Source organism: Chiloscyllium plagiosum, unplaced genomic scaffold (genome assembly GCF_037043375.1).
Source record: "Chiloscyllium plagiosum isolate Xiang-an unplaced genomic scaffold, Cpla_swu_hap1 HiC_scaffold_23, whole genome shotgun sequence".
NCBI classification, from domain to species: Eukaryota; Metazoa; Chordata; class Chondrichthyes; order Orectolobiformes; family Hemiscylliidae; genus Chiloscyllium; species Chiloscyllium plagiosum.
Window position 1 is genome coordinate 2286634 of NW_028270161.1, and position 23403 is coordinate 2310036.

Below are 23403 nucleotides of genomic sequence, written 5' to 3' on the forward strand. Positions count from 1 at the left end.
CATATCTAAACTGCTGCTTCTTAACGAACTGAATGAAATATTAGAAAATCATTAATGTAAATGCCCACTGTCTGTATCAGGTAACTGTGATCACAAATTCAACACCTACCTATTCTCCAGTAAACCTTGATGTAGACGTGCTGGGGTTGGACTAGCATTGAAAAAGTCTGAAGTCACACGACACTAGGTTATATTCCAACAGGTTTATTTGAAATCACAAACTTTCTGAGCGCTGCCCCTTCATCAGGTGCAGTGAAAGAGAACATCACACAGACACAGAGAGATCAAGGGCAGAGAGTTCAAATGGTGAGAGTGCAGTGTCAGCTATTAAATCTCTGCAGGTGACCGAGAGTGTTAGGCAGTGTGAGTAAAGTGTCAGCAGCTGAAAAACAAGGGGATGACCCATAATCTGATTAAAGGAGGCAGAGAAATAATTACAAAAGATTAAAAATAAGATGATGCTGGAGGCATATTAGTCCAGTCATTTGGTATGTTTGTGTGCTCTTCTCTCTCAATGCACCTGACCAAAGGGCAGCGCTCTGAAAGCTTGTGATTTCAAATAAACCGATTGGACTATAATCTGGTGTCGTGTGACTTCTGACTTTGCCCAATACACCTTGACCACATACTTATCAAGAATGTACTCACCCACACCATAAACAATACCCAGACTCTCCTATTGCTTTTGAAGGAGGTTTCCAAAATGTTACGCTACTTTGTAACTGAAATGTCTCTTTATGTCAGTATAAAATGGTGACCCCTAATTCTAGATTCTCCCACAAGGAAAAAACTTGCCCCATTCACCCTGTTAAGACATCTCATGATCTTCTTCCATGTTTCAATCACGTCACTTCTTACTTTTCTCCACTCCAATGGATACATGCCCAGTCTGTCCATCCTTTACTCACAAGACAGGGGTCAGTGTTGGGACCACTGTCGTTTGTGATACACATAAATGATCTGGAAGAGGGCACTGTTGGTATGATCAGCAAGTTTGCAGATGACACAAAGATTGGTGGAGTAGCAGAAAGCATAAGGGACTGTCAGAGAATACAGGAGGATACAGATAGACTGGAGAGTTGGGTGGAAAAGTGGCAGATGGCTTTCAATCGAGACAAATGTGAGGCGATGCATTTAGGCAAGACTAATTCTAGAGCGAATTATACAATGAATGGAAGAGTCTTGGGAAAAGTTGATGAGCAGAGAGATCTGGGAGTGCAGGTCCATTGTACCCTGAAGGTTGCTGCACAGGTGGTCAAGAAGGCATATCGTATGCTTGCCTTCATTGGACGGGTATTGAGTATCAGAACTGGCAAGTCATGTTAAAATTGTACAAGACATTGGTTCGGCCACATTTAGAATACTGTGTACAGTTCAGGTTGCCACATTACCAAAAGGATGTGGACGCTTTGGAGAGGGTGCAGAGAAGATTTACGAGGATTTTGCCTGGTATGGAAGGTGTTACCAAGGAAAGCGGTTGAGTAGGTTAGGTTTATTTTCACTAGAAAAAAGGAGTTTGAGGGGGGACCTGATTGAGGTTTACAAAATCATAAAGGGTATAGACAGGGTGGATAGGGACAAGCTTTTTCCCAGGGTGAAAGATTCAATAACGAGAGGTCACGCAGTCAAGGTGAGAGGTAAAAAGTTTAAGGGGGATACTCGCGGCAAGTACTTCACACAGAGGGTGATGGGCATCTGGAATGCATTGCCAGCAGAGGTGGTAGAGGCAGAAACGGTAGATTCATTTAAGGTGCGTCTGGACAGATGCATGAGTAGGTGGAGAACAGAGGGATACAGATACTTAGGAATTGGGCAACAGGTTTAGACAGTACATTTGGATCGGCTCAGGCTTGGAGGGCCAAAGGGCCTGTTCCTGGGCTGTAAATTTTCTTTGTTCTTTGTTGGTTTAAGACAACCTGCCTTTTCCAGGCTTTGGGACATATCAACTAGGAGAAAGTGAGGATGCTGGAGATCAGAGTCAAAAAGTGTGGTGCTGGAAAAGCACAGCAGAACAGGTAGCATCCAAGGAGCAGGAAAATCGATGTTTCAGGCATAAGCCTGATTACTGATGAAGGGCTTATGCCCGAAACATCTATTCTCCTGCTCCTCAGATGCTGCCTGACCTGCTGTGCTTTTCCAGCACCACAGTGTCAACTTTGGCATGTATCAAGCAGAGCTGAACTCCCTGCTCAGCACATTCTATCCAAGAATCTTCATGATGGTGAGGTAGACAGACAGAAGACCAGTCAGACGCTCAAAGTATTACATCAGCAATGCTTGTAAGCTCCGTGTAAGTGCTCTAAGCATTGATTCCCACCAGCTAATAGCTGGTAAAATGGAAACATCACCTCAACACTGTTATCTGTCACTGGGATTATTGAAGGCTACAGCAACTTGACGAAACCAAAATCAACAATCAAGGATGATTTCATATGGGGCACTTGTGGCAGAACCTGCCTTTAACAGAATGCCAGGCAGCATCAGGATGTTTCGGGTGTAACCCAGCTTCGGTTACACCTGAAATGTTGACTTTTCCACCTCCTGATGCTGCCTGGCTTGCTGTGTTCTTCCAACCTCCTGCCTGTCCATCTTGGATTCCAGTATCTGCAGTTTATTTGTCTCTAACAGATAGAGCCATCAGCAAGAGCACAACATGAGAAGGTGCCCCATCACTGACAGATTTGATCTGTTACATCTGTCTCACCTCACAAAAGTGGAAGGAGCCAAGGAGAACACAAAAGGTTTTTAAATGGAAGAAAAACAACTGAAATGTTGGGTGTAATACATCAGAGCTCAGTACTTGGCCAATATGCCACGGACAAAGGTAGAACTAGTCTTCAAATTGTTGTCACAGTTTGTTAGCCCAGAAACCAAAAGAGAAAATGCTAGAAAATCTCAGCAGGTCTGTTAGCATCTGTAAGGAGAGAAAAGAGCTAACGTTTCGAGTCTGATGCTTTGTCAAAGCTCAACTTGTTAGCCCAGAGTTTCTGTTCAACGTAGAGAAGAGAAATTTCAGAGCGTTCTTAACAGTTTTCATTGAAATTAATAAAACAAAGAACTGCAGATGCTTGTAATCTGAACCAAAGTGGAAACTGCTGAAGAAACTGAGCAGATCTGGCAGCATCTGTGGAGAAAGAAACAGAGTCAATCTTTCAAGTCACTATGTCATTCTGTCAGTAGACCCAAAATGGTAACTGTGCTTTCTTTCCACAGATGCTGCCAGACATGGTGAGTTTCTCCAGCAATGTCTGTTTTGTTTTAGTGGAGTTAATCTTAATCAATGTTGAGCCAGCTGGTATTTGCTGGGCTAGAACAGGGCTAACTACAATAGATTTCAATGTTTCCCGATAAAATGGAGGAAAAATCGAGCCTCCATTCCTGATCACTCTCTGATGTCAAGACAAAGCACATCTGTTGATGTTGGATCCATGCCAATTCTCATACTTAGCTTCAAAACAGCTAGGCTTTGGGTCAGGTACCAAAAGCCTATCAGTGTCACTGCAGCCAATCACCAGACTTCAAGGAGAGGAGCAGGAAATTGCTTACAAACTGCTTGCCACTTGATTGACTGTGGAGACTGTATGAATAAACGAGTCCTTGTATTACAAGTAGGATAAGTTCACAATGTCACAATCCTTCACTTACCTTACAGACCCTGGCAACCCTGGAGAAGATGGACTTGTCAGAGGTGCTGCTGTCCTCTGTAGCTTCCCGAAAGAAAAAATATATCTTATCGTCATCAGCATTGTAGGTGTCCGGGATGGAAAATGCTCCGATAAACTTTGCTTCTGTAAATAAAAACTTTTTTTACTTACATGAAAACAAATTTAAGAAATTGTAAATGATATTGAGTATTTAAAGATCTGAAAAAAAAATCAATGTTGCCCTTTTGTTCAAAATTGCACTATTTTATATCCATGCAGAGTCCAATCCACTGCCCTCCTGTTTGCACTGGAGTAAAAGCAAGTGAATTCCTCTGACATCACACATGCCCTCTCTGTAACACTGGGAGACAGTGAGGACTGGAGATCAGAGTTGAGAGTGTGTTTCTGCAAAAGCACAGCGGGTCTGGCAGCATCCGAGGAGCAGGAGAATCAACATATTGGACCAGAGCCCGATTCCTGATGAAGGGCTCCAGCCCGAAACGTCGATTTTCCTGCTCCTCGGATGCTGCCTGACCTGCTATGCAATTTTAGCCAGTCTACTCTCATCATGACCTAGACAGTTGGATACTCAGCAATTACACATTATCAGCAAGGACACCATTTCTCAGATTTGTCTCTATATAGAGAATAGGCTCAACATATGTGACCTGCTTTATATTGGGTGGATCTGAGGGACAGACATGGCTGGAAGTGTGTGCACACAAAGCTGTAATGTTTAGAGTGTGTAAGTGGAACTACTGCATACTGCAGGAGGTAACATTACTTGTGTCATGACAGTGAAGATAGCAAATAAAACTTTTAGTTTACAAGAAATCTGTAAGGTATCAGCATGAATCCAGTGTGGTTTGGAAAGGCTTTCCACGGTTGGACTCACTTTTCACAGTGCCTTGGAAATCATGCTGACAATCACCCTCTACGTGACACTAACAACTTCCATTGATGTGTGTCAGAAACCATTGCCCTTTGATGCAAATGCACTGGTGTAGTGGGAGACATTTATCAACTGGCTCTGCTCTAATGTCTTTACATGAGACATGACAGAATGGTGTGTTAATCCAAATGAAAAGGCAATAATTGAAGAGGATGATAATTCTGGTCAAAGTCAAGTAGGTTTCATAAACATATCACCATCATCTGTAACATTTGTGTAAATGACATGAAAATGATCCAAATCTCAACACTATTCACTTGTTCTCCCGTGGACTGCACTCAATCAACTAAAAAGGCAAAGAGGTGATTGCACCCTCATACCATTGAGCCAGTAGTGTTCCGAGAGGTCTGTGCGGATGTAATGCTGGTTGGATGGTGGTCCCAGAGAGCGGGTGAAAGCAGTGTCTCTGCCGTGAAAATCAGATGCTGTACCAGCGTAAAGATATTCCCCTGGAAATAGAGGGTGAATAAAAATTAAATCCAACCATGTTACAGAAGAAATTATTTAATCCAGAAAACAGTTCAAGAATATCTGGCTGTATTTTTTGGCCAATGCTTTCTTGTTACAATAACCACATATAACCATCTGAATCAGGAACAGGAAGAGGGTGGTTGAGCCTGTCATTCAACAAGAACACCACTGATCCGATTATCACCTCAAATCCACAATCCATTTATTTCTGTAATAAAAACATTCAAGAGCTCTGCATCACTACATTGTTCCCAGGAACAAAGGGTTTGTCTTAGGAAAAGAGATTGAGCAGGTTAGGCCGATATTCTCTGAAGTTTAGAAGAATGAGAGGAGATCTAATTATGGTACATTAGATGCTAAAGGGGATTGACAAAGTAGATGCAGACAGGGTGTTTCTCATGTGGGACAGTCTAGAACGAAAGGTCATAGTTCAGGGATAAGGGTCATGATTTGGAGATGCCGGTGTTGGACTGGGGTGTACAAAGTTAAAAATCACACAACACCAGGTTATAGTCCAACAGGTTTAATTGGAAGTACACTAGCTTTCGGAGCGACGCTCCTTCATCAGGTGATTGTGGAGGGCTCGATCGTAACACAGAATTTATAGCAAAAATTTGCAGTGCGATGTAACTGAAATTATACATTGAAAAATTGATTGTCTGTTACAAAGTGGCCGAGCAGAGGCTGATAGCTAAGTTCGGTACCCATAGGGAGGGCCTCAACCGGGACCTTGGGTTCATGTCACATTACAGGTGACCACCATTGCACTACACATACACAGATATTCCTACACACACACACACGCTCACATACACACGGACACAGGTACACACAGACGCGCACACAGACACCCACACACATCCTTATAGACACACACACTTCCACACATGCACCCCCTCACAGACTTAAGACACTCTGCACTCACTACACACACGCACACATACTTTCTCACACTCACAACCCCCACCCCAGACAGACACACACACACAGACAGACAAAGACCCACATGCACACATATATTTTATGTGGTGAATTTGTACTTGCAGAGTTACATTGCACTTTGCTCAAAAACTGCATACATTCATGTCGAACTCTGAGCTCAAAAACTGCATGTATTTATGTAAAACTCTGTTATCTCACTTTTTAGATTAGAATCAATCTAAACATCATGGCATAGACAGAGAACATAGGGGGCTGACACCTTCAACATATTGTCTAGCTATCACCATTGTTAACAGCTAACCCGAGAATGCAACTTTAAAAAAAGGTTTTGTGATTTACACATGAAAGAAGTGAAACTATCACTGTATTCTAACAGATGAAAGGCTTAACAGACAATCAATTTTTCAATGTATAATTTCAGTTACATCACACTGCAAATTTTTGCTATAAATTCTGTGTTACGATCGAGCCCTCCACAATCGCCTGATGAAGGAGTGTCGCTCCGAAAGCTGGTGTGCTTCCAATTAAACCAGTTGGACTATAATCTGGTATTGTGTGATTTTTAACAGGGATAAGGGGTAACAGATTTAAAACAGAAATGAGGAGAAACTACTTCCCTGAAAGTATTGTGAATCTGTGGGAATTCTCTCTCCCACAGTGTGGTGGATCCTGGAATATTGAATAAATTTAAAGAGGATATAGACTGATTTTTTTTTATCAGTAACAGGTTGAAGGGTTGTGGAGAGCAGGCAGGAAAGTGGAGTTTGGGCCGAGATGAGATCAGCCATGATCCGATTGAACGGCAGAGCAGGCTCAAGGGGCAGAATGGCCTCCTCCTGTCCCTGGTTCTTATGTTCCAGGACCTTTTCAGGAAGAGAAGATTCAAAGTCCCCAATGCTCTGAGAGAAAATATTTCACATCATTCCTGTAATAATGGGCGACCCCTGATATTTGAACAGTGACCACTCATTCTATATTGTCCCATAAAAGGGAACTTCCTCTCTACATCCCCTCAGTCAATATCCCTATAGACATTCCAAAAATAAACAAACAACAAAAGTCAAATTACTGTTTGCTGCTCTGCGTAGGTTGGATGGATTTCACACTGAGTTTAACATTGGTCATCAACATTCTCTTACTCCTTGGTGCCTCATAGTTCACAATTTGTTATCACTCTACAATTTGTTCTAATTCATTTTATAAATTATATGCAGGCTCCTCTAGTTCCACAGTCCCTGCTAGTTTGAGAATGTTAGTTGCAAACGCAACTTATCACTGTGTATTTCCACACGAGAGCTGTGAGCTGCCGCATTGTTCAAGCACCATGTATGCCACGAGCCGCTGGTAGATGTGAATCCTCTGGGTGGGATGCAAAGGGTTGAAGTTCTTGCCAAAGAAGCATAACCACAGGCTTCTCGTGAATGACTAAATCATAGGGCAGCACGGTGGCTCAGTGGTTAGCACTGCTGCCTCACAGCACCAGGGTCCCAGGTTTGATTCCAGCCTCGGGTGACTGTCTGTGTGGAGTTTGCACATTCTCCCCGTGTTTGCATGGGTTTCCTCCCACAGTCCAAAGGTGTGCAGGTTAGGTGAATTGGCCATGTTAAATTGCCCATAGTGTTATGGCCATTAGTGAGAGGGAAATGGGTCTGGGTGGGTTACTCTTCGGAGGGTCGGTGTGGACTTGTTGGGCCGAAGGGCCTGTTTCCACACTGTAGGGAATCTAATCATTATCTCATTCTGTTTTTGCAATTTAGCAATAAAACCTATACTCAGCAACATGATTACAAATTTAATGTCCTTAAACAATTCCAGCTATGGTTTATATAATACAAAAATGCATGTTTCTGTAAAAACACATTCATTAGAAAAAGTGAGGGTTTAATTTTTATCTCGATAGAGTTAGGGTTTAACTGGTGAAACACAAGATATAAGATGTTGAGGACTGTTGTTCTAACGCAGTGGGATCTCCAATCTCTCATTGACCATTTGTTTTATTTTTTGATATCACAGAATGAGGTTGGTGGGTGAGGGGGAAGAATGTGAAGCAGAATGCTAATGATTTTTAAAAATTTTTGATTGCACCAGAGAGGAGGTAGCAGGGATAAATTATCGACATCACAAATCAGAAAATACCTTCTCCCCCACTAAAGGACAACAGATGAAAAGATTGTGAGAATTCAGAGGAAGGGTAGACCATTCGGCCCTACAAATGCCATTTGAAAAGTTTAAGGCTGATCTAATTGTGGCTGTAACTCCACTTTCCTATCTGTCTCTCAAAACCCTTAATGGAGATAAACATGTGTTTGACTTGGCCTTAAGTGTATTTATAGACTTGGTCTCCACTGCTTCCTGGGGAAGGGAATCCTAAAGGCGAATGATCATCAGACGAGAAGAACTCTTCCTCATCTGCCTTAACGAGAAGGTCTGCTATTGTTTGACTTTGCTCAAGACTCCTCCATGAGAAAACTCCTCCTTTCTGCAGGCATCCTGTCAATCTCTTTCAGAAATTGATAGGTTTCTCATTGTTCTAAACTGCAATGAGTATAGACCAAACCTGCTCAGGCTCCCCTCACTGGACAATCCCTTTATCCCAGCAATCAGTTTAATGAATCATCTGTGAAGTGTTTCCAATGCAAGGTAACCTAAACTGTGCACAGTATTCCAGGTGCAAATGCACTAATATCCTATACATTTGTAGAAGGCTTCCCTACTTTTCACCATCACTCTTGTAATAAAGACCAACTTTCCTAATTACTTACTATATCTACAAGCTGATATTTCATGATTCATGTATAAGGTCACTCAAATCCACCTGAATTTTTTTTTAAAAATTGATTTATTATTGCCAGGTGTACAGTGAAAAACAGTGAAAGGTTTTTTTGTGTGAGAATTACAGGCAAATCATACCATAAAAGATCAAAGGATGATTGAACAGAGTGAGATTACAAAGTTACGGCTGCAAAGAAGGTGCACGAAAAGCAAGATCAACATTAGATTTGAAATTAGAGAGGACCATTCAGCAGCCTAATAACAGCGGGGAAGAAGCTGTTCTTGAACCTGTTGGCCTGTGTGTTTATGCTCTTGTATCTTCTGCCTGACTGAAGAGGTTGGACGAGATTGTTACCAGGGTGGGAGGAGTCTTGCAGCATTCTACAGTCTTGCCCCTTTTAGATCCTGCTTTTCAATTGTGCCTGTCAAAGTGAACAACTTCACTTTTTACAATATTACATGTGACCTACTAATTTTTTGGCACTCACTTAATCCATCTCCATTTGCAGACATTTCATCACTTTCTTCTAAGTTACTGAATACCAAACTCGCTGCTGTCAGCAAATGCAGCTACAATACAATTGCCCTTTCATAAAATTCCTTAGTATAGAGTGCAAATAGCTGAACTCCCAGCACAGATTCTTGAGGTACTCCCCTTGTTACAGTTTGCCAACATGAAAATGATCCATTTATCCCAACTCTTTGTCCGGTTAGTTAACCAATACACTATCTATGTTAATGTATCACCATAAACTCATACCTTATACAGCAGCATTTTAATGTGATATTTTATAAAATGTCTTTTGGAAATCAAAAGATAATACATCTACAGGTTTCACTTTATCTCACGTGATTGTTCAAAATTAAACACCTGTAGGAAATTTGTTAAACATGAACTGCCTTTCACAAAACTTTGATACTGCCTGATTATCTAATGCGTTTCTATATGTCTACTATTACTTCATTAATAATGGAATCTTGTATTTTTCTAATGAAAGATGTTAGAACATTTGGTCTTAAACTTCCTGTTTTTTGGCTTCCTCTTTTCTGGAATACCATCATGAGTAGCATTACCAATATGTTCCATTAGACAATAAGATATAGGTGCAGAATTACACCATTTGACCCATCGAGAATACTCCACCATTCTATCATAGCTGATATGATTCTCAACCTCATTCTCCTGCCTTCTCCCTGTAACTCTTGATCCTCTTACCAATCAGGAACCTATCTATCTCTGTCTTAAATACACTCAATAATGTGGCCTCCACAGCCCTCTGCAGCAATGAGTTCCACAGAGTCACCACTTTCTGGCTGAAGCAATTCCTCCTCATCTCAGTTTGAAAGGGTTGTTCCTTCATTCTGGGGTTGTGCTCTTGTGTCCTAGTCTTGTCTCCCAGTGGAAACATCTTCTCCATGTCCACTCTACCCAGGCCTCTCAGTATTCTGGAAATTGTAACCAGATCCACCTCATCTTTCCAAACTCCATCAACCACTCTTCATATGACAAGCCTTTTATCTTCAGGATCATTCTTGGATAAACCTCCAACACTAACACACCCTTCCTTAGATACAGGGCCCAAAATTGCTCACAATTTCCAAATGCAGTCTGACCACAGCATTATACAATCGTAGCTCTTGTTTTCTGTACCTCTTGAAATTGCATTTGCCTTCCTAACTGCCAACCGAACCTGCATGTCAACCTTAAAATATAATTGTATTGTAGCTTAATTAGGACTCCCAAGTCCCTTTGTGCTTCAGATTACCAAAGCCTTTCATCATTTATAAATAGTCAATGCCTCACTTCTTCCTACCAAAGTGCATAATCTTGCACTTTCTCACATTGTATTCTATCTGCCACTTTTTTGCCTATTCTCCTAGCATGTCCAAGTCATTCTGCAGCGTCTCTACTTTTTCAACACTACGTGTCCCTCCACCTATCTTAGTGTCATTTCCAAATTTAGCAACAGGACCCTCGGTTCCTTTGGCAAGGTTGTTAATGTATAATGTGAATAACTGTGATCCCAAAACTGACCCCTGTGGAACTCCACTAGTCACAGGCTGCCATCCTTAAAAAGACATAGAACATAGAACAATATAGTACAGACAGGCTCTTCGGGCTTGGTGTTGCGCCAGCCTGTGAACTAATCTAAGCCCATCCCCCTACATTATCCCATCATCATCCATATGCTTATCCAAGGACTGTTTAAATGTGCTTAGTGTGGCTGAGTTGACTACATTGGTAGATAGGGCATTCTGCGCCCTTACCACTCTCTGAGTAAAGAACCTGCCTCTAACATCTGTCCTAAATCTATCACCCCTCAATTTGCAGCTATGTCCCCTCGTACAAGCTGACGTCATCATCCTGGGAAAAAGACTCTCACTCTTCCACCCTATCTAATCCTCTGATCACCTTGTATGTCTCAATTAAATCCCCTCTTAGCCTTCTTCTCTCCAATGAGAACAGACCCAAGTCCCTCAGCCTTTCCTCATAAGGCCTTCCCTCCAGACCAGGCAACATCCTGGTAAATCTCCTCTGCACCTTTTCCAATGCTTCCACATCCTTCCTGTAATGGGGTGAACAGAACTGTACGCAATATTCCAAGTGCGGCTGCACTAGCGTTTTGTATAGTTGCAGCATGACATCATGGCTCCAGAACTCAATCCCTCTGCCAATGAAACCTAACACACCGTATGCCTTCTTAACAGCACTATTAACCTGGGTGGCAACTTTCAGGGATCTATGTACATGGACTCCAAGATCCCTTTGCACATCCACACTACCAAAACTCTTTCCATGGACCCAGTACTCTGCCTTCCTGTTATTTTTCCCAAAGTGCATCACCTCACATTTAGCTGCATTGAACTCCATTTACCACCTCACAACCCAATTCTGCAGTTTATCCAAGTCTCCCTGTAATCTGCAACATTCTTCCAAACTGTCCACCACTCCACTGACTTTAGTGTCATCTGCAAACTTACTAATACATCCACCTATGCCTGCATCCAAGTCATTTATAAAAATGACAAACAGCAGTGGTCCCAAAACAGATCCTTGTGACACACCATGAGTAACCAGACTCCAAGTTTAATATTTTCCATTAACCACCACTCGCTGCCTTCTTTCAGAAAGCCAGTTTCTAATCCAAACTACTAAATCACCCTCAATTCCATGCCTCTGCATTTTCTCCAACAGCCTACCATGTGGAACCTTATCAAAGGCTTTACTGAAGTCCATGTATACCATGTCATCTGCCCTACCCTCATCTACATGCTTGGTCACCTTCTCAAAAAACCCAATGAGGTTTGTGAGACACGACCTGCCCTTGACGAATCCATGTTGACTATTTCCAATTAAATTGTTGCTTGCAAGATGATTATAAATCCTCTCTCTTTTAATCTTTCCAAATCTTTTCCTACAACAGACATAAGGCTCACTGGTCTATAATTACCCGAGTTATCTCTACTGCCCTTCTTGAACAAGGGCACAACATTTGCAATCCCCCAGTCCTTTGGTACTAAATCTGTAGACAATGACGACTCAAAGATCAAGGCCAAAGGCTGGGCCATCTCCTCCCTAGCTTCCCAGAGAATTCTCAAAGGATAAGATAGGGTAGACAGTGAAAGACTTTTTCCTAGGGTGATGACATCAGCTTGTACGAGAGGGCATAAATCTATCACCCCACAATTTGTAGTTAAGACAGATGTTAGAGGCAGGTTCTTTATGCAGAGAGTGGTAAGGGCGTGGAATGCCTTACCTGCTAATGTAGTCAACTCAGCCACATTAGGGAGATTTAAACAATCCTTAGATAAGCACATGCATGATGATGGGATAATGTAGGGGGATGAGCTGAGAATAGTTCACAGGTCGGCGCAACATCGAGGGCCGAAGGGCCTATTCTGTGCTGTATTGTTCTATGTTCTATCCCATCTGGCCCAGAGACTTATCTACTTTCACATCTTCTTGAATTGATAACACCTCCTCCTTACTAGTCTCAATCCTTTCAAGTCTAATAGCACATATATCAATCTTCTCCTCTACAATATCCCTCTTTTCCTGAGTGAAAAGACACTTATATTCCCCACTCTCTGCCTCCTGCCAATCCTCTATTCATGCTCGTACCTTGCCTCTAACACCATGAACTCTTATCTTATTTAGCAGCCTGCTGTGTGGCATCTTATCTGAGGCCTTCTAGAAATACAAATTTATCACATCCACTGGCTCTCCTTTGTCTAACTAATTTTTTTTGTTTATGTACATTCCAGCTCTATGCTTCTGAAAGCAAGCATTGCTCATCAAGAACATAAACCTTAAGATTAGCACCAGTTCTTTGACTGCATAACTCAGGCCTCTTCCAGAACAGTGATAGTGTCCATACCCCTTGACCAGATTCCACACCACCAGCTCCAGAGGTGTGTCATTATATTTCTGAACAAGCTGATTAGAAAGTAGCTAGAAATGGTGATGAAAGATTCAGAGAGTGTTACACATGATGTGAAGCTCAGTGGGTAGATAGAATTGCAATACATTGTGCAAGCTGTGCGTTCTTGAAGGACCAGTATCAGTCTTTGCTGGAGAACAACTCTACATTAGATGGATCTGATTTAACATTTATACTGGGCAGTTCTTCTTCACATTACTATGATACATTTAAAATATTTCTGAATGTTTTCACTAAAATCAGGTTATAAAGAAAATACATGTTGGATTAAAGGAAAGTTTTACTGAAAATATTTTGAGAGCAAATAGCACAGTGCTATTTCAGCGGATATATTATTTTATGGGGAGTCAATTCTCATTTTGCTGGTTTAATCTGTATAGGAAATATCTGTTGGAAAAGCACGCCAGTAAAGGAGCTGTTCAAAGAGCTTCTTCCACGGATGATTCTTCCAGGACAAGACATCCTTCTTTTCAAACACTTGAGCTTTAAACTAACAAGTGAAGTGGTCACCAATACCCTTGCTTCCTCTAACTGCCCCTGAATGGCACTGTTTACAATTGCCATCAATCAGATGGTGGACCTTGCCATCCGGGTTGGTTTGAATCGTAAAGTCCTGGAGGTAGATGTCACATTGAGGAATGAACAGCATAATCACTATTTACCCAACTGTCAGACATGCAATGACCATGGCCCATCCCAGACTGCCCTTTCTCAAGCTACAGTTCTTCAACATTCTAGTTATCCCTTGGTAATCGTCCGGCTCTGCATAGTTTGGAGTCAGCTGAAATGCCCTTTGAACAGCAGGAATTTCAAAAATGGATTGATTCCACTAATGCTCGAGAAATTTGACCAACTCTCACGTCGAAAGATAAACATATCTGTTTCTCTTCCTCAATCCCCTTCAGGAATCCAGGTGAAGCAGAGATCAGTAATACATTCTGTAAGAGTGGATCTGTGAGAGGCTGATGACAGGAAATTGTTCATATTGATGTGATACACTTCAAAATATTGTCAAGCTCTGCTTCATTCCTGCAGTTAGCAAATGGAACCAAATCCACAATCACTCCTGCAGTATTGGGCACTGCACAGACATGGACTTTAGTTTCACATTACAATAGGTAGGAAAGCAGTTGCATTGAAGAAACAATCAATTTACAAATGGATATAGGCAAATGGACCAGAACTTTACACGTGGAGTCTAACGTACATAAGGGTGAAGTTATCTATTCTCGTTGAAAGAACAAAAAGACAATTTACTATTTAGATTGATAGAAACTTTAAAACGTTTCAGTGCAGAAGGATCTGGGTGTCCTCATACATATATTACAGAAAGTTAGTCTGCTGGTACAGCAGGCAATAAGGAGGGTAAATGGAATTTTGACATTTATTGCTAAAGGACTAGCACTTTAAAGTAGGAAGGTATTGCTGGAAATGTACAAGACATTGGTGAGATCTCATGGAGTATTTGGTCCTGTCACTTGAGAAGGAATGTACTTATATTGGAGACACTTCAAAGAATAGTTTAATATTCTTTGATTATTCAATTAATAGTTTTATAAGAATACATTGAACAGCCTAAGCCTATACTTCTGAGGAAGGGTTACTCAACCTGAAACATTAACTCTGATTTCTCTCCACAGATGCTGTCAGACCTGGTGAGCTTTTCCAGCAATTTCAGTTTTTGTTTAAGCCGATACTTGCTTGATTTTACAAGAATGAGAGGCGATCCAATTGGGGTATATAAGATGTTAAATTAGATTGACAAATAGGCATAAAAGAGGATGGTTCCTCTTAGTGGACAATATAGAAAAAGAGGACATAACTTTCAGGGTAAGATTTAACACAGGCAAGGAGAAATTACTTCTCTCAAAGGATGATGGATCTGTGGAATTTACTATCCCAAAGTGCAGTGGATACTAAGACACTGCATTCATTTGAGGAAGCGTCAGGCAGATTTTAAACTAGTAACAGTTGAAGGGCTATAGAGAGCAGGCAAGAAGGTGGAGGTGAGGCCGAGATTAGATCAACTATTAGTGTAATAAATAGTGAAGCTGGCTCAAGGGGCTGAATTACCTACTCCCGCTTCTAATTCTTATGTTCTTATCCTTCCTAAACAAGGAAACCAATACTGTACAAGTCCTCCAAATGTAGTCTCACCAGTTCCCTGCATAAAGGAAGCATAACTACACTATTTCTATATTAAATTCCCTTCACAATAAACACTAACATCCAACTAGCTTTCCTAATTACTTGCTGTACTTGCATATGGACCTTTTGTAACTCATGCATGAACACACCCAGCTCCTCTGCAGGGTGATGTTGTGGTAACATCACTGAGTTAGAAATTCAGAGACCCAGACTCATCCTATGGGAACAGGTGCTCAAACCTCCCCATATCAGCTGGTGCTATCTGAATTCAAATCCTAGATCTGGGATTCAAAAGTTTGCCTTAATGGTTCTGGTAGATTATGGTTCAATTTTGCTGTTTTTCAAATTGGATAAATAATAGATGTAAGGACAGAGATTTGAGGAATAGATTATGAGCTAGATACTGAGAGACCTGTTGGATATTTCTGATGTTATTGTACTCACAGTATGGTTATTTGATTTTCTGTTGCTCTCGCCTTAATAAACCTTGATTTGGAGGATGCTGGCTATATGTTCAGTGCTCTCTCTGTGCTACTGAAGAACATACGAAAACTGCGCTTTGATTTTATTTGAGTTTTTGAAGAAGTGCCCTGTTTGTAAGAAGCTCTGTCATTATTCCCCCGAATATTGCTGTGGTCCTCTCAACATCAAGGCCAAAGCATCTGTCTGGAATTACTAAGGGCGTTTTCAGCAGCTCCCCCATTCATTATCAATTAGCACAGAAAGCCCCAGCCTGTTGGAGAGCTGCAGTGTCATTATTAATGACTGAAATGAGTAATTGCAGAGAGAAAGTTTCCACAGCTAGTATTCCAGCTGTGTACCAATAACAATGTTCTGCATATGGCCATCATTTGCTCATTACTTTCTTTCTTAGTCAGTAATTTTTTTTTATACCAGGGCTACAAGTTAAAGTAACATTTACTTCATATATTAGAGACAAAAGTGAACAATAATCCATGAATTGTTCTTTAATCTTTGGTTTGATTAAACATTGAATGTTAACTTGAAGAATCTCAGTGCTGAGGAACATTGTATACTTTTAAAGATGATATTAAACTTCCTACGTCAGATGTAGCAAAGGTTTAAATTGCCATTTGTGTATTTTATTCATCACAGTGAATGCGCCCTGATGTGACTTTCATAATTGTGCAACAAATGTTACATTTGTTTTGTGGAGATTATGGAATTACTGCAGAATAATTGTGCTGACTGCAATATATGGTTTGAAATTGCTTGTTTTTTGAAACATAATCAGACTGTTGCTAGGTTCGAGACAGGAGGGTGAGAAGTGAGATGGAAAGATCATAAAAATTACAGATTTTTGGAGGATCAGTGCACAGACATAAAACTATCCCAACCCTTTCCCCTATGTTCAAACAGATAGAAAGGATCTGCAGAAGTCATTTATGGCTGGTAGCTGTTGGGAGTCCAAATAATTACCTTCAAAAGTCTCTGCTCAGCATGAGAAATGGAAAAAACATCTCATTATACCAGTGAAGCTATTCTTGTGGAGTAATAACGCAGTACGATATGTTGCTTGCCTTGCAGAAATGTACTGTAAAATAAGCCCCAGTACTTGCAGAGTGTCACTGAAACTAGCTCATTGGCAACATGTGGTAGATTGACTAACAACGTGGAAAAGTCACCCACCCATCACAGTCCTCCTGCCTCAGGAAAATACCCAAGCTGTGTTTGAAGTGGTTTACAGGATCTCTCTGCATTATGTCACTCCCTTCTAGGAGAAAGTGAGGGCTGCAGATGCTGGAGATCAGAGCTGAAAATGTGTTGCTGGAAAAGCGCAGCAGGTCAGGCAGCATCCAGGGAACAGGAGAATCGACGTTTCGGGCATAAGCCCTCAGGTCACTCCCTTCTACCTTAGTGAGGCAGTTCTAGTGGCACAATGGTAACATGCCTGCCTCAGAACCAGAGGCTCTGGCTTCAAACCCCCCTCAAGCATCTGATCCTCACAGGAGGCTCAGAATGTGGTCTGAAAGGTTAGTTATTGACCTGTAAATCCATCTAAAGTGTCACTGGCAGACAGCAAGAATGGGAGTGTCTGCTGTATAATGAGGAGTGCTCCCACTCAGACCTCTGGCAATAGACTACTGACCTTTCCAGGAAAAAACAATTTTTGAAACAGACAGAAGCACACGCTTTGTCTGATTACGTGCCACTTGATACAGGAAACTCTCCAAGTCTAAGTCATCACTGCAATGAAGAAAGGTTACATGTCCAGAGCAAATGCAAGTGGGATTTTTCACTTTATTTTCTGCCTTTACTTTCCAGCTGTGTTTTCCAGATCAATTTTCTGCGTATTAAACACAGACACAAGCTTCCACTTCAAAAACCACTCACGTCACATGTGAAAGAATTCATGAATAACCTAACCTGGAAATGAATTTTTTTTCTGAATTGCACATAAGATTTGGATTGCAATCTCTTTAGAAAACAGTAAACATTATGCATGCTAAATAGTTTTCGCAGGCAAAACTATCTGGAGGGACATGACACATACTTGGAAAGTGAACAGTTTGGCAAACTATATTGGCTTCCTCAGGATGATTACATTCAAGTCTCACCTATCAGCAGATTAAGATCTTGCGTCAAGGTCAAGTTTATCTTATTTATTTAGTTATTTGTGGGATGTAGGTGTCACTGGCTGGGCCAGCATTTATTGCCTGTCCCTAATTGCCCGTTGAGAAGGTGGTGGTGTGCTGCTTTACTGAATTGCTGCAGTCCATGTGCTGTAAATGTAGCCGCAAAGTCCCTTCGGGAGGGAATTCAGATTTTGACCCAGTGAAGGAATGGCAATATATTTCCAAGTCAGGATGGTGAGTGTTTTTTTTATATTCATCTGTGGGGCTTGGGCATCGCTGGCTGAGCCAGCATTGATAGCCCATCCCTATTTGCCCTTGAGAAGGTGGGGGTGAGCTGCCTTCTTGAATCACTGCAGTCCACTTGCTGTTGGTTGCCCCCACAATGCCAGTAGGGAGGGAATTCCAGGGTTTTGACCCAATGATTGTGAAGGAACGGCGGCAGTATATTTCCAAGTCAGGATGGTGAGTGGCTTGGAGGGGAACGTGCAGGTGGTGGTGTTCCCAAGTACCTGCTACCCTTGTCCTTCTAGATGGAAGTGGTCGTGGGTTTGAAGGTGTTGCCTAAGGATCTTTGGTGACTTTCTGCAGTGCATCTTGTAGATAGTACACATTGTTGCTACTGAACATCGGTGGTGGAGGGATGGAATGTTTGTAGATGTGGTGCCAATCAAGCGGGTTGCTTTGAAATGGATGATATCAAGCTTCTTGAGTGTTGTTGGAGCTGCACCCATCCAGGCAAGTGGGGAGTATTCCATCATGCTCCTGACTTATGCTTTGTACATTGTGGATAGACATTGGGATGGCAGGAGGTGAGTTACTCACTGCAGTATTCCTAGTCTCTGACCTAATCTTGCAGCCACTGTATTTATGCGGTGAGTCCAGTTGAGTTTCTGGTCAATGGTAACCTCAAGGATGTTGTCAGTGCGGGATTTAGTGATGGTAATACCGTTGAATGTCAAGGGGCTGTGGTTACAGTGTCTCTTATTGGTGATGGTCATTGTCTGGCATTTGTGTGGTGCGAATGTTACTTGCCACTTGTCAGCCCAAGCCTGGATATTGTCCAGATCTTGTTGCATTTGAGCACAGACTGCTTCAGTATCTGAGGATTCGTTAATGGTGCTGAACACTGTGCAATCATTGGCGTTCATCCCACTTCTGACCTTATGACAGAGGGAAGGTCATTGATGAAGCAGCTGAAGATCTTTGGGCCTTGGACCTTGGGTTTGGAGGGGAACTCGCGGGGGGTGGGGGGGGGGTGGGGTGGTGGTGTTCCAATGTACCTGCTGCTCTTGTCCTGCTAAATGGAAGTGATTGTAGGTTTAGAAGATCTTTGGCGAATTTCTTTCGTGAATTTCTACAGTGCATCTTGTAGTTAGTATATGCTGCTGCTAATGAATTTTAATGGTGGAGAATGTGGTGTCAATTGAGTGGGCTGCTTTGTCCTGGATGGTGTCAAGTTTCTTGTGTTGTTGGAGCTGCACCCATCCAAACAAGTGCAGAGTATTCCCTCACAGTCCTGACTTGTGCCTTGTAGTTGTATTCTGTCAATGGATTTTTCTATAATGCATCTGTTACCATCAATGGGACATCCTAACATGTTCATTCTATTTTCCTCAATGATGAACAATGTTGCATAGCTCAGGTAGTTATGGGACTGAATCCAAATTGTGATTCAAGGAAGCCCAGCCTTAGAGTTAACATTCAATTTGTGAAAAAACTGCGTAAAATAGTGAACCAACCAAAAATGTGTATTGTCCTGTTTTGTTGAATTGGTCAGAGTTCAGTTATTTTTATAACGTCAAGTCTTTGTTACTATGACAAGCACAAGATGAGAAAATAGCGGTGAAATAAAGCTCAAGGTTTGGTACCTGCACAAACTCGTTTAGTGCCCCTCTCCTTACTTCTAATGTCAGGAGAAATCACAGTGTGTAACTGCTCTGGAATCTTATCTATCTAACCCCCCTCTCCAACTGCATCAATGCTCAAAACCCTGGGGCTGGATTTACTCACAAGGCTGATCAAAGCTACACGTGCAGCCAAAGAAAAATCCATCCCTTCATGCAGTCAACTTAATGTAATTGTTTATTCACTTCTAGTCAACTCCACACAGCTCTGATGCAAGCTTGATCTGACTGTGTTCTGTTATTCTGCAGTGTTCTGAGCAGTCAGTTTCCTTTGAAACAGTGCTGAAAGTACTCTGTCTTTGTGTGTTTTTCATAAGACGTTCCGTCAAAGGACTGTCAGACATCACAGCAGGAAGCCCTTGTTAGTGGAAAATCTTTAGCATTCTCATAATTCGTTTAAAACACCAGATTTTGAACAGAGCAGAGCAGACATATCTTGTGCTGCAAATATCACAAGTCATGTTGTTCACTAATATTTGGAAGAATGTCTGGTCAAAATCATTGCTATGATAATGCAGAATCATTGTTACAGTGTGGCAAAGCTCTCATTACACAAGATGAGGAAAAAGATTCATACTAATTCATTTAAAGCAGACGGCAGTTCCACATAACTACTGGAACACATTTTTTTTAAAAATCATAGCAGTCAAACTTCATTTTAGAAAGATCCTTACTTCATTCATATCTTTTATCAACAGATAATCATTTATTAACATCAGCTTCATTCTAAAACTATCACCTGAATATTATTAGAGCGATGTAACTATACTTGTATCATACGTAACCAGGATATAAACTAAAGGGAATATGCTGCATCAATAACTCAGCCATAGCACAGAGAAAGAAACCACTCAGAGACACCACAGCAATAGTTATGACTGGAGCTATGAATTTGTTATTTTTAAATTTCAAAACTTGATATGGCAACAAGCTGAGATTAAGGCAGTCTGTTTGTAAACTTGGAAGCACCATTACTTGTGAGCTCACAAGAATTCCATTGCTAAGGCGGTCTATTTCCACCTCCATATAACCATCTGACTTCTGCCCTGTCTCAGCTTATTTTCTGCAGGATCTTCATTCACATTTTCATTAGTTTGATGCTGGTTTACTCCAATAAATTCCAAGCTGAGCTATCACATTCTACCCTCCCTACATTTGAGATTACCTGAAACATTTCTGACTATATCTTCGAGGTTACCTGCCACCTTCCATGTGCACTGACCTACACTGGCTTTCAGTTAAGCTACGTTGTGTTTGTAATAATAAGATTCTCATTCTTGTTTTCAAATCTCTCAATCACGTCAGTCCTCTGAATCTCTGTAATATCATCCAGTCCAACAATCCTCTGAGATATTTGGGCTCTTTTATGTCTGGGATTTTCGCATTTCCAGTTTTAATTGTTCCAGCATTGGTGGCAATCTCTTCAGCTTTTTCAGCCCCATGCTCTGGTACAGCCTCCCTGCAGCTCTCCAGCACTGTATCTCACTCTCCTCCTTTCATTTGTTCATTAAAACATCTCTCTTCAGCCAAGATTTTGGGGATCGGTAACTGATATGGCCCAGCATCAAACTTTGTTTTATAAAGTTCCTGAGAAGCACCTGAGAAGTGGTTAGCACAGCTGCCTCACAGCGCCAGAGACCCGGGTTCAATTCCAACCTCGGGTGACTGTCTGTGTGGAGTTTGCACATTCTCCCCGTGTCTGCGTGGGTTTCCTCCGGGTGCTCCTGTTTCCTGCCACAATCCAAAAATGCGCAGGTTAGATGAATTGGCCGTGCTAAATTGCTCGTAGTATTAAGTGAAGGAGTAAATGAAGGGGAATGGGTCTGGGTGGGTTGCTCTTCGGAGGGTTGGTGTGGACTTGTTTGGCCGAAGGACCTGTTTCCACACTGTAAGTAATCTAATCTACTCACCTTATGAGGCTTCCTAATGTTGAAGGAGCTATGAAAGGGTGCTATTGTTGTTGTGGCATTAATCAGAACAGATCTGTGGTGGGATTTCTGATTTACAAATTGATTGTTAAAACTCAAAATGCATCTCTTCAAACTGCTGAGAATACTTCTTTGCACTTGGCCACAGGAGAGAGGATATGATTCAGAGAGTGAGGTAGGTCAGGCTGTCCTCCAATCACTGTGGTACTATCATCTCATGGTTTGTTGGGGTGTTGTCAAAAATCATTTACAGACAAGCGATCAATTATGTGGCCCGAGTACTGGTAACATGTTGATCGCACTAAGATGTGAGCACCCTTGCATAATATTCAGCAGTCATTTTATTTGTTCACTCATGCGATGTGGTGCTACTGACATTTACTGCCCATCCCTCATGGCCCTTTAGAAGTTGATGATGAGTTTCCTTCTTTAACCTCTGCAGTCTGCAATGTAGTTAGGGAGGGAATTCCAGGATTTTGACCCAGCAACAGTGAAGGAACAAAAATATATCTCCAAGTCAGGATGGTAAGCGGCTTGAAGGAGAACTTGTAGGTGGATGATGTCAAGCTTCTCGAGTGTTGTTGGAGCTGCATCCATCCAGGAAAGTGGGAAGTATTCCATCACACTATCCAGAGGAACCCCTACAGAAATGTCCTGGATCTGAGATGACTAATCTCCAATAACCATAGCCACCTTCCTGTGTGCCTGGTATGACTCTAACCAGTCAAGAGTTTGACCCATTGACTACAGTTTTGCTAGGGCTCCTTGATACCACTTGGTCAAATATGGCCTTGTGTCAATGGCTGTCACTGTCCCCTCCCCTCTGGAATTCAGCTCTTTTGTCCATGTCTGAACCAAGGTTGTGATGAGGTCAGGAGCTCAGTGGCCCTGGCGAAACCCAACCTGGGCATCACAGCAGGTTATTGTTGAGCAGGTGCTGCTTGGTAACACTGTTGATGACACTTTACTTTACTGAGAGTAGACTGATGTCTACTGGCTGAGTCATTGGTTGAGTTGGGATTTGTCCTGTTTTATATGTACAGGACATACATGGGCAATTTTTCACATTGTCAGATAAGTGCCAGTGTTGTAGGTATAATGGAAAATCTTGTCTAGGGGAGCAACAAGTTCTGGAGCACAAGTCTTCAGACCTATTGCCAGAATGTTGTCAGGGCCCAAAGTCTTTGCAGTATCCAGTGCCTCCAACTATTTTGTGTCATCACGTGGAGTGAACTGAATTGGGGGAAAGACTGGTATCTGTAATGCTGGGGATCACTGGATCAAAAACTTGTTACATAACCTTCAGCCTTATCTTTTCCATTGGATTTTCTGGGCCCTTCCTTCATTGAAGATTGGGATAATTGTGGAGCCTCCTCCTCCAGTGAGTTGGACAGCAGAGTTTAGATCTGATCTGTTGGTTGTGTGATCATTTATCTCTACTTAACACTTGCTGCTTATGCTGTTTGACATGCGAGTAGTCCTGTTTGGTAGCTTCATCAGGTTGACACCTCATTTTCAGGTCTGCCTGGTGTTGCTCCTGCCATGCCCTCCTGCACTCTCCATTGAACCAGGATTGATCCCCTTGTTTGATAGTAATGGTTGA

At 41.8% G+C, this 23403-nt stretch overlaps 1 protein-coding gene across 6 annotated transcripts in view; it reads right to left on the reverse strand.

Moving 5' to 3' along the window:
• LOC122561883 (semaphorin-3D) overlaps window positions 1–23403 on the reverse strand; it is a 356084-nt gene that overhangs the window by 134779 nt on the left and 197902 nt on the right. For all 6 annotated transcript variants that reach the window (XM_087999320.1, XM_043714212.2, XM_087999319.1 and 3 more), the window contains exons 7-8: window positions 4917–5045; window positions 3646–3788 (exon numbers count right to left, since the gene is read on the reverse strand). In XM_087999320.1, the coding sequence (XP_087855446.1) occupies window positions 3646–3788; window positions 4917–5045 (272 nt within the window). The remainder of the gene's footprint in view (window positions 1–3645; window positions 3789–4916; window positions 5046–23403) is intronic.